General features: G+C 40.4%; 1 protein-coding gene across 1 annotated transcript in view; it reads left to right on the forward strand.

Moving 5' to 3' along the window:
* Positions 1-19,176, forward strand: part of RIOK1 (RIO kinase 1) — a 28,108-nt gene that overhangs the window by 8,184 nt on the left and 748 nt on the right. The window contains exons 5-16 of the mRNA XM_059179209.1: positions 171-213; positions 2,045-2,137; positions 2,881-2,993; positions 3,095-3,175; positions 4,545-4,631; positions 5,070-5,207; positions 5,777-5,880; positions 8,977-9,083; positions 11,654-11,719; positions 15,227-15,346; positions 16,165-16,218; positions 18,233-18,385. Coding sequence (XP_059035192.1) covers positions 171-213; positions 2,045-2,137; positions 2,881-2,993; positions 3,095-3,175; positions 4,545-4,631; positions 5,070-5,207; positions 5,777-5,880; positions 8,977-9,083; positions 11,654-11,719; positions 15,227-15,346; positions 16,165-16,218; positions 18,233-18,385 — 1,159 coding nt within the window. The remainder of the gene's footprint in view (positions 1-170; positions 214-2,044; positions 2,138-2,880; positions 2,994-3,094; positions 3,176-4,544; positions 4,632-5,069; positions 5,208-5,776; positions 5,881-8,976; positions 9,084-11,653; positions 11,720-15,226; positions 15,347-16,164; positions 16,219-18,232; positions 18,386-19,176) is intronic.

Genomic DNA, 19,176 nt, shown 5'->3' on the forward strand with positions numbered 1-19,176 from the left:
ATTAAGGGGACATGAAGGAATCATCATTGAGCAATGAAACTACAATGAGATTATGAAATCTGTTATTAAAGAAACTACCCATATAGGAATTTCAAGGAATGATACATTTGGAAACTTTATTTTGGCTTCTAAATTTTGAATGTCACATATACATTTTTGGTTTTGCTTAGGTATCGCATCAAAGATAAGGCGGACAGAGCAACTGTGGAACAGGTAAAATTTCAATGTGCTGCAAGCTCTCTATTTTATTTTATTCACTTTATTTCATTTCATTTCCTTTTCTTTTCTTTTCTGATTGTATTTATTTGAGAGAGAGACAGAGAATGAGCTGGGCAGAGGCAGAGGGAGAAGCAGATTCCCATGCTAGTCAGGGAGCCCAATGTGGGGCTCCATCCTAGGACCCTGAGATAACGACCTGAGCAGAAGCAGACGCTTAACTGACTGAGCCACGCAAATGCCCTGCAGGCTCTCATTTTAAATGAGCATTACTTTTCTCTTGGGTTATAGTTTGCATTCATCCTTCTTGCTTAATGCTGATGTTATCTAAAACTACTCCTTCCTGTACTTTTGAGTTTAGAAATCTACATTTTGCTTTATTTATAATAGGACTGTTAACAGATAAATTAGAGTCATGTCCCGCTCTGGCCATCATGCAGTGCTTCCCTCTTCTGTGGGGAAGCAGAATTCATTGTAAGATCGGAATCTCTTGTCTTGTCTTAAGGTCAGCAGGAATTTTTCTGAGCTTTCACAAAGGATAGGTATCTGCCACAAAGTGGGTGTGTGTGTGTGTGTGTGTGTAATTTTCAATTAGAAATTCATTACTTGGTTTAGAAATTACACTTGTTTTTATTCTTTCTATTCAAGAGTGGAGAAGAATTTTCTTTGTTTTCCCATATGTAGACATTGTGATTGGATGTTAGCATTTGCCCAGATTTTTGATGTGAAAATGTGATAGAAAGGGTCAGAACATTGCTGCAGCCGCCTCAAGACTGATTGCGCTGACTTCAAAGGGGACCCTTTCCCTGATTTACTCATCTGTAGCAGAGGTGTGCAGACTCCTTCTTTAAAGGGTTAAATAAATACTTTAAGCATTATGGCTCACAATTTTTTTTTTTTTTTCCTTAAACAACTATTTTAAAATGTAAGGGCCATTCCTAGCTTCAGGCTATAGAAAAACAGGCTGTGACCTGCATTTGACTCATGAGCTGTAGGGTGCTGACCCCTGATTTCTTTTTTTTCTTAATTTTTAAAAATTAAAAAAAAATTTTGTAAACATATAATGAATTTTTATCCCCAGGGGTACAGGCCAGGTTTACACACTTCACAGCACTCACCATAGCACATACCCTCCCCAATGTCCAAAACCCCACCCCCCTTTCCCAACCCCCCTCACCCCAGCAACCCTCAGTTTGTTTTGTGAGATTAAGAGTCACTTACGGTTTGTCTCCCTCCCAGTCCCATTGCTGACCCCTGATTTAAAATTGCATGTCTGGGACAGTGGCCACTGAGCACTTGAGATGTAGCTAGTCTGAAGTGAGACGTGCCATCCATGTCAACACACTGGACTGTGAAGGCTTGGTGTAAAAAATGCAGTGTTAAATCTCTCGCTGGTAACTTCTTATATCAATTGCATGTTGAAATTGATAGTGTTTTAGATATATTGGATTAAATAAAATAAAACAAATTTTACCTGCTATTTTTTACTCCTTATAATGTTACTAGAAAATGTAAACCTAGCTATGTGACTTGTATTATATTCTCTTAGCTAATGTCAGTCTACGGTCAATTCCGCTTCCTTTTGACTTGGTTGGTAGACTTTAATTTCTGTGACTGAACTTGTTGGTTCATCTCTTGTCTCTCTGGCTCTTATGTTGCATTTTATTTACTAAAATTCTGAGTGAATAAAAACACCACAGTTGATATTCATTGAGTCAGCCAGGATGGCCTAGTACTTAAGCTCTTCAGATTATTAATGGTCACCTGTTTGAGTGAGAAATATTTGGTACTGTCTCTCTGAACTTTTCTTTTTTTTCCAATGTTTTAGGTGTTGGATCCTAGAACACGAATGATATTATTCAAGATGTTGACTAGAGGAATCATATCTGAGATAAATGGCTGCATAAGCACAGGAAAAGAAGTGAGCTTTTCTTTGGATGCCTGAGTGTTTTCATGTTAGTTTTCTTACTTCAGATTCCAAAAGGAACTAAGGCACTTGCTACATAAATGGTGCCTTTAAAAAGTAAAGGAAAGGAAAAAAAAACACACAAGTCAGAATAGCTTACTCTTTCCAGAAACAGCTTTATTAATATTTATGGGTGGGGAGGAAGTTGGGCACACAACTGTGCCTTTTCACCTCCGTCACAATACTGGATCACTGGGTCCAGGGGTGCCAGGGTCAGTGCAGATGGTCTGATTCCTGCTGGCCCGAGTCCTTATTGCATAGTTACTAATGGGGGCAGGGGCTTAATCTGGTTTCTGTGAGTCAGCCAATCTCTTTCCCATTTTTCCTTTGCACTTGGATATGGAGAAAGACACAGCATTTTTAAATTAGCAACTCATCCTATGGGAAGCACTTCTCAGTAAAACTCAATTTATAAATGAGATGTAAGAGTGTCTTAAAATATTTTTCACCTACTTGAGATACAAAAATGTTTGGAACGGCTTCTTGTACATAAATTGGATCTTACTATATACGTAAATTAGAGCCCTACTTACTGTACCGTTTGGTGACGATGTTTTAGAAGATGGTGTTTCTCATATGTGTTACTTCAGTTCGCTTGACTTTTTTTTTTTTGAGAATAGAATCAAATAGAGTGAAAAATTGAAATGCCATGTGTAGCTATTTAACACAAATGTCCTTTTGTTTTTGATGCAAAATAGGCGAATGTGTACCACGCTAGCACAGCAAATGGAGAGAGCAGAGCAATCAAAATTTACAAAACTTCTATTTTAGTGTTCAAAGATCGGGATAAGTATGTAAGTGGGGAATTCAGGTAAGCTCCGATTCTTTTTCTAGTTGGCCTAATTTCTCCATCCTAGAATACAGACCGGAATAATGGAATGATTGGAATAACAAATATTTTTCTCGTTCAAGATTTCGTCATGGCTATTGTAAAGGAAACCCCAGAAAAATGGTGAAAACCTGGGCAGAAAAAGAAATGAGGAACTTAATCAGGTGACTGTCGGGGATGGGGGCGGGGGGGAGGTGTGTGGCTGTGCTGCGGCAACCATACTGGCCCTCTCTCCTTCCTGCTGGCAAATCCCAGGGTGGTTCTGTCCAAAAGTGGGTACTTGGAGTGCTGTTCATTTCTGTTAGATCCAGCACATTCCTGGACAAATAAGAACTACCTTGTCTTCTCTGTTTTGGGAACCCATTACTTTCCCACTCTGTTTTGGGAAAAATTTACATTTATTTAGCAAGGCTGGGTCATTCCAAGCTCCTTGGAAGCCATGTGAAAGCATTTAAAATTTATACTGAGGATGATAGGGGGCTGTTGCAAGATTTTAAATAGGGAAATGCACAGTCGGGTTTTGAGACTGATGTGTCATTTTTTATAGGCATTGGAGTTTTAGACAGTTTTGTTAAGACCTCAACTCTGTCATGGTTTTCTTTTTCTGGTTTCAGTCCAGTCTTGGACATATTTATCCATTCTTTGTGCTGACACTTTTATATCAGGTGAGGGCAACTTATCGAGCTGAGACCAAGTTTTCTCAAAAAATTGAAGTTTTGGGGTGCCTGGTGGCTCCGTTGTTTGCTGTCTGCCTGTGACTCAGGTCGTGATCCCAGCGTCCTGGGATGGAGCCCCATATTGAACTCCTTGCTCGGCAGGAAGTCTGCTTCTCCCTCACCAGCTCCCCTGTGCTGGTGTCCTTCTCTTGCTGTGTCTCTCCGTCATAAATAAATAAAATCTTAAAAAATATTTTTTGAAGTTTTTTTCCCCTCTTTCAAATACCTTTTTGGCGTTTTATCTGCAGTGCATTAATGACATACATTGGATATGTTAGTATTAAATACTTGTTTTGAAAGTACTTTTGAAATCTTCCTGTGTTCAGCTAGCTATTATGTATGAATCCAACTGTTTTGTTTTGTTTTGTAAGTAAACTACACCCACCGTGGGTGTGGCTCTAACTCACTACCCCAGGATCAAGAGTCTCGTGTTCACTCTACCATCTGAGCCAGCCAAGTGCCCTGAATCCAAGTGTTTTTTTTAATCATTGTTGAGGCTAATCAACTCAGAAGACAGATCTGCTGTAGTTAACCAATTCCAGGATGCACAATTCAGTTTCACATCTCTGGAATTGGGCTGAGCCTTAGAGGTTATGAGATGTAGGTTAATTCCCAGTGTTTTGTCATTCTTGGTTGTGCATCATGGTGCTACCCAAAATCTCTGGGATCTTCGAGTTTCTGAAATGCAGTAACACCGTTGAGACATGTTGATGCTGTTTCCTAACAGCTGTATTAATCTTGTGTGCTATGGCTGCTGTCATTTGTTTTGGATACTGGGTCACCTTTTCCCTTGTCCTTTTGTCTTTGAATACCACAGGCTGAACACAGCGCAGATCCCATGCCCAGAACCTATCCTGCTGAGAAGTCATGTTCTTGTCATGGGCTTCATTGGTAAAGATGACATGTGAGTACGTAGAAGGCTAAGAATTACATGCTCAGAGGTGTATTTTTTTAAAAAAAATTTTTTCAGAAGTATATTTTTAAGTGCTTTGAATTCTCCAATATAGGACTCTTTCCCATTGAAATAGCTCCTTTCATCTTGGAATTTTTTTTTTTTTTGTGTGTGTGTGAATCTTTTCCACTGTACTCGTGCAGAGAGTTATTCATTTATTCTACCTTTTTAAGTCTCAGAATGCTTCAGAATAACAAATTTGAGGAATGTTTTCCACAGTAAGCTGGGAGAACACCTGTTTCTCGACAGCTTTTTGGATTGGTACATCTGTAGTGATATAGTTGTTCAGTGATGAATTGTTGAAAAGAAGTCCATGTAGCCATGTGTGGTACAAAGCAAGAAAACTCGTTCTGGGGCATTTTATCTTAGTTTGTTTTATTTGTATTCAAGGCCAGCGCCACTGTTGAAAAATGTCCAGTTATCAGAATCCAAGGCTCGGGAGTTATATCTACAGCTCATCCAGTATATGAGAAGAATGTATCAAGATGCCAGACTCGTCCACGCAGATCTCAGTGAATTTAACATGCTGTGAGTGTGTTTTGTCCCCTAGGAACCTCCTGTACAGCACTTCATGGCCTTCAAGAAAATAAAGTCCAAAGCAAGGAGTCATTTTTATTTTATTTTTCGATTTTTTTATTTGAGAGAGAAACAGAGACAGGAAGAACACGAACAGGGAGGAGAGGGAGAAGCAGACTCCCACCTGAGCAGGGAGCCCAACCCGGCCCTCCATCCCAGGACCCTGGGATCATGACTTGAGCCAAAGGCGGACACTTAATGGCTGAGCCACGCAGGCGCCCCCAACAAGTCATTTTTAAATTCTAGAGTTTTCAAGTTGGCTTTCACATGGTCATAGTGTAGGATGTGTTCTGTGCCCTACAGTGGCCTTAGTCACAGAACTGACCGTCTGATCCTTAACAGATTTACAGGACTTTGGAAGTTGTTTCAGTTTTCATCTCCTGCTAGTCAGAGTGGCCTCTTACCCTTACCCACCTTGTTCATTCTATTGACTATTTCCTTTGCTCTTAAGATAGAATTTTTTTGAACAATAAAATGCAGGAAAGTAGTCGATCCCAAGTCCCTGTGTGTCTGGCCCACAGGTACCATAGCGGAGGTGTGTACATCATTGACGTTTCTCAGTCCGTAGAGCATGACCACCCACATGCCTTGGAGTTCTTAAGAAAGGACTGTGCCAACGTCAACGGTGAGTGGAAATTGGAGTTTCCTACCAAGTTGTTTGTGTCTGTTGGTTCTGCTGATACCAAATCATGGCACTGAATCATTTCATGTAGTGGTACGTCTACCATTTGCTGGGAGATGGTATATATACATACATATATTTTAACTTTTTTTAAATTTATTTTTTATTTATTTTCAGCATAACAGTATTCATTATTTTTGCACCATACCCAGTGCTCCATACAGTCCGTGCCCTATATAATACCCACCACCTGGTACCCCAACCTCCCACCCCCCGCCCCTTCAAATCCTCAGATTATTTTTCAGAGTCCATAGTCTCTCATGGTTCACCTCCCCTTCCAATTTCCCCCAACTCCCTTCTCCTCTCTAACTCCCCATGTCCTCCATGCTATTTGTTATGCTCCACAAATAAGTGAAACCATATGATAATTGACTCTCTCTCTGCTTGACTTACTTCACTCAGCATAATCTCTTCCAGTCCCGTCCATGTTGCTACAAAAGTTGGGTATTCATCCTTTCTGATGGAGGCATAATACTCCATAGTGTATATGGACCACATCTTCCTTATCCATTCGTCCGTTGAAGGGCATCTTGGTTCTTTCCACAGTTTGGCGACCGTGGCCATTGCTGCTATAAACATTGGGGTACAGATGGCCCTTCATTTCACTCCATCTGTATCTTTGGGGTAAATACCCAGGAGTGCAATTGCAGGGTCATGATTTTTAATTTCTTGAGGAATCTCCACACTGTTCCCCAAAGAGGCTGCACCAACTTGCATTCCCACCAACAGTGTAAGAGGGTTCCCCTTTCTCCACATCCCCTCCAACACATGTTGTTTCCTGTCTTGTTAATTTTGGCCATCCTAACTGGTGTAAGGTGATATCTCAATGTGGTTTTAATTTGAATCTCCCTGAGGGCTAGTGATGATGAACATTTTTTCATGTGTCTGATAGTATGTCTTTTGTATGTCTTTTTTTTGTATTTGTATGTCTTCATTGGAGAAGTGTCTGTTCACATCTTCTGCCCATTTTTGGATAGATTGTCTATTTTGTGTGTGTTGAGTTTGAGGAGTTTTTTATAGATCCTGGATATCAACCTTTTGTCTGTACTGTCATTTGCAAATATCTTCTCCCATTTTGTGGGTCGCCTCTTTGTTTTCTTGACTTTTTCCTTTGCTGTGCAGAAGCTTTTGATTTTGATGAAGTCCCAAAAGTTCATTTTCGCTTTTGTTTCCTTTGCCTTTGGAGACATATCTTGAAAGAAGTTGCTGTGGCTGATATCGAAGAGATTACTGCCTATGTTCTCCTCTAGGATTCTGATGGATTCCTGTCTCACACTGAGGTCTTTATCCATTTTGAGTTTATCTTTGTGTACGGTGTAAGAGAATGGTCGAGTTTCATTCTTCTACATATAGCTGCCCAGTTTTCCCAGCACCATTTATTGAAGAGACTATCTTTTTTCCACTGTATATTTTTTCCTGTTTTGTCGAAGATTATTTGCCCATAGAGTTGAGGGTCCATATGTGGGCTCTCTACTCTGTTCAACTGGTCTATGTGTCTTCTTTTATGCCAGTACCATGCTGTCTTGGTGATCACAGCTTTGTAGTAAAGCTTGAAATCGGGTAGCGTGATGCCCCCTGTTTTATTTTTGTTTTTCAACATTTCCTTAGCGATTCGGGGTCTCTTCTGATTCCATACAAATTTTTGGATTATTTGCTCCAGCTCTTTGAAGAATACTGGTGGAATTTTGATCGGAATGGCATTAAAAGTATAGATTGCTCCAGGCAGTATAGACATTTTAACAATGTTTATTCTTCCGATCCAAGAGCATGGAATGGTCTTTCATCTTTTTGTGTCTTCTTCAATTTCTTTCATGAGTGTTCTGTAGTTCCTCAAGTACAGATCCTTTACCTCTTTGGTTAGGTTTATTCCCAGGTATCTTATGGTTCTTGGTGCTATAGTAAATGGAATCAATTCTCTAATTTCCCTTTCTGTATTTTCATTGTTAGTGTATAAGAAAGCCACTGATTTCTGTACATTGACTTTGTATTCTGCCACGTTGCTGAATTGCTGTATGAGTTCTAGTAGTTTGGGGGTGGAGTCTTTTGGGTTTTCCATATAAAGCATCAGGTCATCTGCGAAGAGAGAGAGTTTGACTTCTTCATTGCCAATTTGGATACCTTATATTTCTCTTTGTTGTCTGATTGCTGTTGCTACGACTTCTAATACTATGTCGAACAAGAGTGGTGAGAGTGGGCATCCTCAACGGGATCTCAACGGGAAGGCTGCAAGCTTTTTCCCATTGAGGATAATATTTGCTGTGGGTCTTCCATAGATAGATTTGATGAAGTTCAGGAATGTTCCCTCTATCCCTATACTTTGATGCGTTTTAATCAGGAACGGATGCTGGATTTTGTCAAATGCTTTCTTTGCATCAATTGAGAGGACCATGTGGTTCTTTTCTCTTCTCATATTAATTTGTTCTATCACATTGATTGATTTGCGAATGTTGAACCATCCTTGTAGCCCAGGGATGAATCCCACCTGGTCATGTGCTGTTGGATCCTGTTTGCTAGGATCATGTTGAGAATCTTAGCATCCATATTCATCAGCGATATTGGTCTGAAATTCTCCTTTTTGGTAGGGTCTTTGCCTGGTTTGGGGATCAGGGTAATGCTGGCTTCATAGAAAGAATCTGGAAGTTTTCCTTCTGCTTCAATTTTTTGAAACAGCTTCAGGAGAATAGGTGTTATTTCTTCTTTGAAAGTTTGGTAGAATTCCCCAGGGAATCTGTCAGGTCCTGGGCTCTTGTTTTTTGGGAGGTTTTTGATCACTGCTTCAATCTCGTTACTAGATATTGGTCTATTCAGGTTGTCAATTTCTTCCTGGTTCAATTTTGGGAATGCATCCATTTCATCTAGGTTGCGTAGCTTATTGGCATATAACTGTTGATAATAACTTTTGATGATTGTTTCTACTTCCTTGGTGTTAGTTGTGATCGGGAGATGGTATATTTTTATTCCTCTCTTTGTTTCTCCATAAAGTAGTTGGAATAATAATCTTTCCCCTCCTAAGGCTGTACTGTATTTTCCTTCCAACAGATTTCTTTCTGAAGCACGGTGTTGCCGTGATGACGGTGCGGGAACTCTTTGAATTTGTCACAGATCCGTCCATCACACATGAGAACATGGATGCTTACCTCTCAAAGGTGAGATGGGGCGAGGAAAGGAAAGAACAGGAAATAGTAATTTGTGCTCACGTGGCACTTCCCAGGGACTCCCAACTGCTCAGCATATGTTCATTTCAACAGCTTCTTGAGACCTTCTTTTGATTTCACACATAGGGAATGAGAAGTACAGTGAAGAGCCAGTGGGAAAGCCAGGTTTCTTGACTTGAAGCGTTGGGCAAGGTCACATAGACCACCAACGGTCATGAACCTTTAGTGAGAAACTTGTTTGGCTTCTGGTCTTTCCCTTGTTTCTCAGAGGCCTTTTTGAATCCTAGAACTTCTGCAAGTGTGGCGAAATGCACATAGTGTAAAACATACCATTGTAACCACGTGTAAGTGTATGGTCCTATGGCATCATGTACATTCACACTCTTGTGCCACCATCATCACTGTCCATCCTGAGAACTTCTCCATCTTGTAAAATACAAACTCCGTACCCAGTCAACGTTAACTCCCCGTTTCTCCCTGCCCCCAGCCCCTTCTACTTTCCGCCTGTGAGGTTGTCTACTCTAAGTACCTCCCGTAAGTGGAATCATGCTGTTTTGTTTCCTTTTTCTGGTTCCTTGTTTCCCTTAGCATAGTGTCCTCAAGATTCATTCATGGTGAACAGCCACACCTGTGCACCCATCCGTCCGAGTGGACACTGGGGGTGCTTCTGAAACCCCTTGCGTGTTGCAAATAATGCAGCTGTGAACATGGGTGCACCAGTCTCTCTTCAAGACTGTGCTTTCAGTTCCTTTGGGTGATACCCAGAAGTGCAGGTGCTGCATTAGCTAGTAATTCTGTTCTACTTTTTTTGATAAACTGCCATTCTGTCTTCCTTAGCAGTGAAACCATTTTACATTCCAGCCCAACACTGTGCAGATGGTTCCAGTTTCTTCACATACATCCTCACCGTGTTCTGGTTTTGTTTTTGTGTTGCTCTTTCTTTTTTCTTTTAAATTTTTTTTTTTTTTTTTTTTGACAGAGAGAGAGATCACAAGTAGGCAGAGAGGCAGGCAGAGAGAGAGAAGGGGGGGAAGTAGCTCCCCACTGAGCAGAGAGTCCAATGCAGGGCTCGATCCCAAGACCCTGAGACCATGACCCGAGCTGAAAGCAGAGGCTTAACCCACTGAGCCACCCAGGTGCCCTGTGTTGGTCTTTTCTTGGAGTAGCTGTCCTCACGGGTGAGAGGTGTGGAGTATCATAGCTTTGATTTGCATTTCCTTGGTGATGAGTGACGTTGAGCATCTTTTCACCTGCTTGTTGGCCACATTAGAGCTCTATTCACAGAACTTTCTCAGGGAGAAATCAGGCAGAAATCATTGTTTCTACAGGTGTATTTCCCAGATCTTGTGAGCCTATAGTAGAAGAGGTCAAACTGCCTCACTTGTCATTAAGTAGTAGAAGTGGTCAAACTGCCTCACTTGTCATTAAGTTACCTTTTTTCCACTTTTTTTTTCTGTTTTTTATGTAGGCTCCCCACTGCGTGGGGTTGAACTCACAACCCTGAGATTAGACATGAGCTGAGATCAAGAGTTAGACACTTAACAGACTGAGTCACCTGGCACTCTTGTTATTAAGTTCTTTTTAATGTTGTCACCCTCTGCTAGACTGCAAGCCCATAAGGGGCAGCAGGCTGATTCCTGTATTACCCAGTACCAAATCTGTACCTTGCACTCACTAAGCAATTATGTGTGTTAATTGAATAAATACATAACCGTTTTTATTCCTAAATTTTTTAGCACTAATTTTAGTGTCTGAATGAAAAAACCAAAAACCCTAGTACAATTCTTTTTTTCTATGTATTCCAAGTAGAGAACAAATCTCCAGTTTTCCAAGACCAGAGACTCTCATAGAATCTTTGTCACCTTAGCTGCAGCCACTGCTCAAAGAGATTCCTCTGGCATTTTATTTTCCTGCAGCGTTAGACACACATGCTCGAAACTAGAGGACAGTCCACTTTTCCTCTTTGATTCCCTTCATTGACTGCTACAGAATTAAAGGGTGGTTCTTCCATTCTTTGGGTCTCAGCTGTTTTTTAGTAAATATTTTTGCTAATCATTTAAAAATTAGGAAAAGTAGGGTCTTGAATTCAACCCCCTGCACGGGGTATGGAGACTTCTTTAAAAAAAAAAAAAAAAAAAATTAGGAGCGCCTGGGTGGCTCAGTCAGTTGAGCATCTCCGTTTGGCTGAGGTGTCGGTCCCGGGGTCCCTGCCCAGCAGGGCATCTGCATCTGCATCTCCCTTTTCCTTTGCCCCTCCCCCTGCACTCTCTCTCAAATAAATAAAATCTTGAAAAAGAAAATTAGGCAGTTTCACTCTTGAGGAAAGGGGTAGGGATTCCCCAGGGCTAAATAGTTTGGTTTACGCTGTTACCTCCGAGCTGAGAGCAGCCTGTTTGGTGAGGTCTGACAGAGAGAGCCATTCCCAGGCCTCGGAGTCCTTTTTCTCAGAAGTGAGAGGTGAAACTGAGAAAGATGAGAGCAGGTTTATCCTAAAACGCAGAAATGGATGCATCTTCTGTAGGTCGAATATAAAGGAATGTAACTTTTGATTTCTTTCCAAGGCCATGGAAATAGCATCTCAAAGGACCAAGGAAGAACGGTCCAGCCAAGAGCATGTGGATGAAGAGGTAAGGTGGATTATCTATCCACAGTCGCAGGAAATGCTTTTGAGTTTTTGTTTTTGAAGGACATGCTAGGTCATGAACTTGATTTTTAAGAGAGAAGCAGTTTTCAGATGATGAGACTATTTCCTTGTACATAATTGAACTGAACCAAATTGGATAAATTACATTTCATTACATCATTCCACTCAGCAGCCTATTAGCACATTGTCCTAGACGGAGACCTTTACTTATTTGTTTGAAGAATAGTTCACGCATGGTATTGTATCACTTTCAGATGTGCAGCACGGTGATTCGGCGTTTCTGTACATTACTGAGTAGTCTAGATACCACCATATATATTATTATAATGTTACTGACTATATTCCCTGTGCTGTGTTTTAAATACCTGTGATTTATTTATCTTAAACCTAGAGGTTTATACTCTTTTTTTTTTAATTAAATTGTATTTTTTATAAAACAAAACATAAGGACAATCATATGTTTACACATTTGTATAAAAAGTAGTGATCAGTTTAAAGTAAAATAGTTAAAATAGAGTAACTGTAACTCAGAGACTGAAAATTCACAAGTCATATATACTAAATAGCACAGTTGTTGCTCTTGCTTCCAAGGGAAGATGGCTAGAGACGATCTGTCACTCTTGCTGATTTCATCTCTGTCCCAGGACATAGAAGTTTCTACTCTTGACCTCCTTCTCATTCCTCCGTCCTCTCCCCGTCTGGCACCCACCAGTTCTCTTTTTCTGAGCCTGTTTCTGTTTTGTTTGTTCATTTGTTTTTTTTTTTTAAAGAGTCCACATATAAGTGAAATCACATGATATTTGTCTTTCTTGGTCTTATTTCACTAAACATAATAACCTTGAGGTCCATCCATGTTGTCACAAATGGCAAGATTTCACTCATCTTTAAGACTGAGTAATGTTTTTTTTTTGTGTGTGTGTGTGTGTGTGTGTATACACACATTTTCTTTATTAATGGGCTCTTCGTTACTTTGGCTATTGTAAATAATACTGCAGTGAACATAGGGGTGCATGTATCTCTTCGAATTAGTGTTTTTGTTTTCTCTGGATAAACACCCAGAAATAGAATTGCTGAATATTGTGGTAGTTGTATTTTTAATATTTTGAGGAACCTCTGTAAGGTTTCCCATAGTGGCTATACCATTTTGCATTCCCTCCAGCAGTGAGTGGGCGTTCTCTTTTCTCTACATTTTTGCCAGCACTTACTTCTTTTTGATAATAGCCATTCTGACTGGTGTGAGGTGATCTCTCATTGTGCTTTAGATCTGTATCTCTACAGTGAGGCTGAGCATGTTTTCATGGGTGTGTTGGCCATCTGTATGTCTCTGGGAAAATCTCTGTTTGGGTCCTCTGCCCATTTTTATATCATTTATTTATCGATTTATTTTTTTGGTGGTGAGGTTTTTGAGTTCCTTATATCTTTTGGATATTAACTCCCTATCAGATACATCATTTGCAAATTATCTTCTCCCACTTGGTAGTTTGTCTTTTCATTTTGTGGATGGTTTGATTTGCTGTGAAAAGGTTTTTAGTTTGATGTAGCCCTGTTTGCTTATTTTTGCTTTTGTTGCCCTTGTCTGAGGAGAAAGGTCCAAAAAAATACTACTAAGACTGTGTTTAAATTTACTTTCTTTGTTTTCTTTTAGAAATTTTAAAGTCTTAGATCTTACATTTAGGTTTTTGCTCTTTTGTGAGTTTATTTTTGTTTGTAAGATAGTCGTCCAGTTTCACTCTTTTGCACGTGGCAGTCCAGTTTTCCCAATACCATTTACTGAAGAGACTGTCCTTTCCCGTTACATGTTCGTATCCCCTTGTTGTAAATTTATTGACCATATATGCATGGGCTTATTTCTGGGCTCTTTATTCTGTTCCATTGATCTACATGTCTGTTTTTGTGCTAGTGCTATGTGCTGTTTCAATCATCACAACTTTTTATTTATTTATTTATTTGTTTATTTATTTATTTATTTATTTATTAGATTTTATTTATTTATTTGACAGAGAGAAATCACAAGTAGTCGGAGAGGCAGGCAGAGAGAGAGAGAGGGAAGCAGGCTCCCTGCTGAGCAGAGAGCCCGACGCGGGACTCGATCCCAGGACCCTGAGATCATGACCTGAGCCGAAGGCAGCGGCCTAACCCACTGAGCCACCCAGGCGCCCCCCAATTATTACAACTTTTTAAAAAAATATATTTTATTTATTTATTTACCAGAGAGCCAGCAGATTACCAAATAGTGAGCAAGAGGGAGAGAGAGAGAGAGAGAGAGAGCGAGCGCACAAGAGTACAAGCAGGGGAGTTGGAAGGGGCGACAGGCAGAGGGATAAGCAGGCTCCTTGCTGAGCAGGGCTCCCGATGGGGGACTTGACCCCAGGACCCTGGGATCACGACCGAAGCTGAAGGCAGACGTTTGACTGACTGCGCCACCCAGGTGTCCCTTATTATAGCTTTGCAGTGTAATTTGAAATTAGGGCATATCACGCTTCAGATAGAGAACATTTTTTTTTTTTTTTTTAAAGATTTTATTTATTTACTTGAGAGAGAGACAGTGAGAGAGATCATGAGCGAGGAGAAGGTCAGAGAGAGAAGCAGACTCCCCATGGAGCTGGGAGCCCGATGCGGGACTCGATCCCGGGACTCCAGGATCATGACCCGAGCCGAAGGCAGTCGTCCAACCAACTGAGCCACCCAGGCATCCCGAGATAGAGAACATTTTTAAAGAACCCATTGAAACATGATTCAAGAAGGAAAAGCCCATTTCCATACACAAATGTGAATTTTTAAATGATTTAAATGTTGATTTTGGTACCATTGTAGACTTTAAATATTTATGTGTGGTGAAAAAGAAAATTATTTTAATCTTGGGGATCAGGGTATTTTTTAGAGATTTATTTATTTGTTTGAGAGAGGGAGAGAACAATTGGGAGGGGCAAGGGAGAGGGAGACAGAACATCAAGCAGACTGCACACTAAGCACAGAGCCCGACATGGGGCTCGATCTCAGGACACCTTATCTGAAGCCAGGAGTCCATCTTTCAACCAACTGTGCCACCCAGGTGCCCCTATAGTGGACTTTTTATCAAAAGTTCTCAGACTGTTAGTGTGATGGATGAATATAAGGTACCCTGTATTTATCAGCACTTGTGAATTTTCACTATAGTAGGTGAGATTTCCACGTAAGAACATGTTCCTTTGTAAGGCATGGCCAGAGCAGTACTTGCTAACTGCAGCTCCATTCCTTTCTTTCCCACTCAAAAGCTTTTGGGAATGCACACGAGGGGAAAGAGGGCACTTCAAATCATTTCATTTCAGTTTCATTATTAGTAACAAAGTCCTTTTGGGATGCCACACAGCAACGCCCCTGTGTGCAGAGAGCCTGGCTGAGAATCAGTGCTATAGATGGTGACGGACTGCTCTGACGGGGTGGGGATGGGATGCTCAGGGAATGAGAGAGGCGTGTAAATAACCATTTTGATTTTCCTTTTCTCTGTTAGGTGTTTAAGCGAGCATATATTCCTAGAACCTTGAATGAAGTAAAGAATTATGAAAGGGATATGGATATCATGATGAAATTGAAGGAGGAGGACATGGCCATGAATGCCCAACAAGACAATGTGAGTAGCTTGGTTTGTACGTAGATTTATCTTTAAGCAGATTTATAGAGGAAGTTCCTATCCCACACCTGCCATCTTGAATCTTGGCTTTTGGTCTACTGAGATGGCTGTTTCCCTTTGCATTAATAGATCCTCTGTGCACATTGGATGTAAAGGGAATTCACTGGTATTTGTGAAAGAAAATGGCACATTTGAGTCCAACAGACTATATTTGCAGAAAATGGAAGATCTGTGTAAAGTCTGGGCTGTAAATAATTATTACACTAGGTCCATTAACATACATATTTTAAGGTTTGCAAAATTTCTTCCTGTGGAAAGGCCAGATAGTAAATATTTTAGACTTTGCAGGCTAAGAAGCAAAATTGAGGCTATTATATAGGTCATTATAAGATAAGAAAAAAATTTTCTCCAAAAATTGTTGAAATTAAAAATCCTTTAATAATAATTGAATACAGCTTTTCATGATTCCGAATACTGAGAGAAGAATGGAGTTATTTGGGGGAGGAGAATACATTCATTCCGTTTAATTGAGAATCAAAGTTAGAATTTTCTATTATAAAATTGGTTGCAGACGTTCATTTGTAAAAACCCGTCAGGCTGTGTGTGGGCTGTGGGCCGTTGCTCATGCCTATATGCTTGGTGGGCAAGAATGATACACCACACTGTGAACTTGCTGTGTTAGCCAGGGGATAAATTTAAGCACCTTTTAATAATCACAGAAGATTATGAGCCCCGAGTGTTCACTTGTAATATTGCAATGTGTGTTTTTCACTGTCTAGCTTTATGTTGATTCTTCTTTTTGTCTTTCCTGTTTTAAGATTCTGTACCAGACGGTTACAGGATTGAAGAAAGATCTGTCTGGAGTTCAGAAGGTATAAGAACTTGTGTTGCTCCTCATTTACACAAATACTCTCTGGAAGCATATAAAAGCTACTGCATGCTAGAATTAAACTAACAATAGTATTACTATTATAGATACTTTCGAAGTTTATGGGCATTTTCAGAAATGCTGTATTTGTGTTCACTTTTTTTTTTTTAAGATTTTATTTATTTATTTGACAGAGAGAGAAATCACAAGTAGGCAGAGAGGCAGGCAGATGGGGCGGGGGAAGCAGGCTCCCTGCTGAGCAGAGAGCCCAATGCGGGCCTCGATACCAGGACCTTGAGATTATGACCTGAGCCGAAGGCAGAGCCTTAACCCACTGAGCCGCCCAGCTGCCCTGTGTTCACTTTTTTCCTTAACTATAAAAGTGAATTATAGGAATTTGTGGTTTATTTCTGTCTCTCAATTGTTCTGTTTTTGTTGCTGAGGCATTGATACTTTTTATATCCTGGTCTTTATTTATGGAATGTTTAATGATAACCAGGTGTTTCTTGAGGTTTTCACAGTTAACAACAACAAGGGAATCTGGTCTCCTACTAGTATAAAACCTGTTGCAGACCATTCTCACGGGTTTAGCAGTCTTACAGTTCTGGATTCCTGTAGTGTTTTTTCTTGAAACAATCTTGTTTTTCTTTACATTTTTAGAATTGTGTGGATTAACTAATATAAGCAAAAATAAAGGCACTTTTTGCTTATTTTAATGTTTTGTTTTGTTTTTAAATAGGCTCCATGTGGGGCGCCTGGGTGGTTCAGTTGGTTAAGCATCTGCCTTCGGCTCAAGTCATGATCCTAGGGTCCTGGAATCAAGTCCTAAGTTGAGTTCCCTGCTCAGCAGGGAGCCAGCTTCTCCCTCTGCCTCTGCCCCTCCCTTCACCCTTCCTCTGCTTATACTCATTCTCTTTCTCTCTCCCCCTCACTGTCTCACTCTCTCTCTCCCAAGTAAATAAATAAAATCTTTTAAAGAAAGTCTCCATACCCAACATGGAGCCCATTGTGGGGCTCGAACTCATCTGAGATCAAAACCTGAGCTGCGATCAAGAGGCAGACATTGAACTGACTCAGCCACCCAGGCGAACCTATTTTAATATTCTTTTTTTGTTTTTAAGATTTTATTTATTTATTTCACAGAGAGAGATCACAAGTAGGCAGAGAAGCAGGCAAAGGGGGAGGGAGAAGCAGGCTCCCCGTGGAGCAGAGAGCCCGATGTGGGGCTTGATCCTAGGAACCTGGGATCATGACCTGAGCCAAAGGCAGAGGCTTTAACCCACTGAGCCACCCAGGCGCCCCCTATTTTAATATTCTTAATTAAAGGCTTAAATATGAAGGATCATAGTTTGCTTTTCAAAAATGTACCGTGTCTTTGTTTTTGGAAGAATTGAATTAGGAAAACTCACACGTTCGGTATGTGTTACATCTAGTAAGTGCTATGGGGTGGTCCTGCCTTGAATTCCAGCCCATGAAGGTTTTGTGAAAACTGACTAGAAAACCTTTCTGTACAATTGCCTTTTAAAGATCATTTTTTCTTATAAAAGGAAAATCTGTTTTTTAAAAAATGGTTCCTGCTCGTTTAAAAACTGCTAAACTTCCTCGGGGAGAAAAAGCACAAATTTCTCTTATTTAAATATTGTTTTCCTTCTCGATTAGATTAATAGTAAGTGTTGCTTGAAATTCAGTTCATAGGAAAACAGCTGTGAAGTTATCCAAATAAATCTTTATTTCTTCACTTCTGTCTGTATTTTTCATCCTTCCAAACCGCAGCTCAGTTCTGTCGGTGATCTGGGTCACCCCGTGAAGCCCTGGTTCCTTCATCTGGGTGTGTTCTGGAGCCTCACTCGATGTGCCGCTTCCTCGCTTCCTCTTTGATGTCGAGTCTGTTGTTCTCGATGTTTAGTACAGGTTGTGGTTGTTCACCGTATAACTGGAAGGCTGAAAAATCTGAATTTTAGCATTAACGCTTTGGACAATAGTGGTTTAGAGTAACGTGGTTTTGTAATATTTTCAAGGTCCCCGCCCTTCTAGACAATCAGGCTAAGGGAGAGGCTTGTTCCGATTCAGAAGATGCTAGAAGCTCTGAGTGTTCTGACACAGAGGCTGAAGAGCAGGAAGACCAGGCCTGCTCCAGGAAACCCAATGTTGACACCGAAGTTGATAAAAAGGTGAGCCGAGGATGGAATTTCTCTTGTTTTTCAGCATAGCAGCAAAGCCAGTTTTAATATCTGTGCTCAAGATTAGATGATTAGATTAGTAGATTGTAATGGCTGGAAACATTATTGATCAGTAAGTACTTGTAGTTGTAGTGCTAGTTTCTACGTGTGAGCTTTGCCTTTGGAGGTCACATCGTGTGGAGATTGGGCTTCTGTTAGGAGCTCCCCGGGCACTGAATTCATTGAGAGAGGACACACTGAATTCATTGATTAGGAATGATTGTCATTCACTTGAAACACAACTGATGTTGTTGGAGTTGTCTCGTAGTGAAATACTGAACGGCTATTTCGCAGGGGATTTGCAACTAAGCCGGTATTTCTAGAATCTAAAAGACTGATTCCACTCTTAGCCATCGGCATGAGACGAATGATACGTGATTGCTGTCTAAATGTTCCTGTTCATTCTTAGCTTAAGCCTTTAAACCCTACAGTGTTCTGGTCCCTAAAACTTCTGAGAGACATACCCAAGTTAATGCTCACATTTTCTCTCTATGTCTATTGCAAATACTTTGTCTCTTTCCAACCTTTATTTCTATTAGAATATGAAGCTTGTGAAGAAACAGCTGCAAACTTTAATAGTCCTCCCAGATATTTCTGTTGGGCACTCTTCAAATTTCTATTAAGAAACCCTAGAGACAAATCTGGAACCAAACTGTACCGCCCCATCCTAATTATTTTCATCTTTCCTGTTATACTCACTTTTATCCTTTCACATATATCTTCTTACTTAGTTGTAATAGTAA

Source organism: Mustela lutreola, chromosome 6, assembly GCF_030435805.1.
Source record: "Mustela lutreola isolate mMusLut2 chromosome 6, mMusLut2.pri, whole genome shotgun sequence".
NCBI lineage: Eukaryota > Metazoa > Chordata > Mammalia > Carnivora > Mustelidae > Mustela > Mustela lutreola.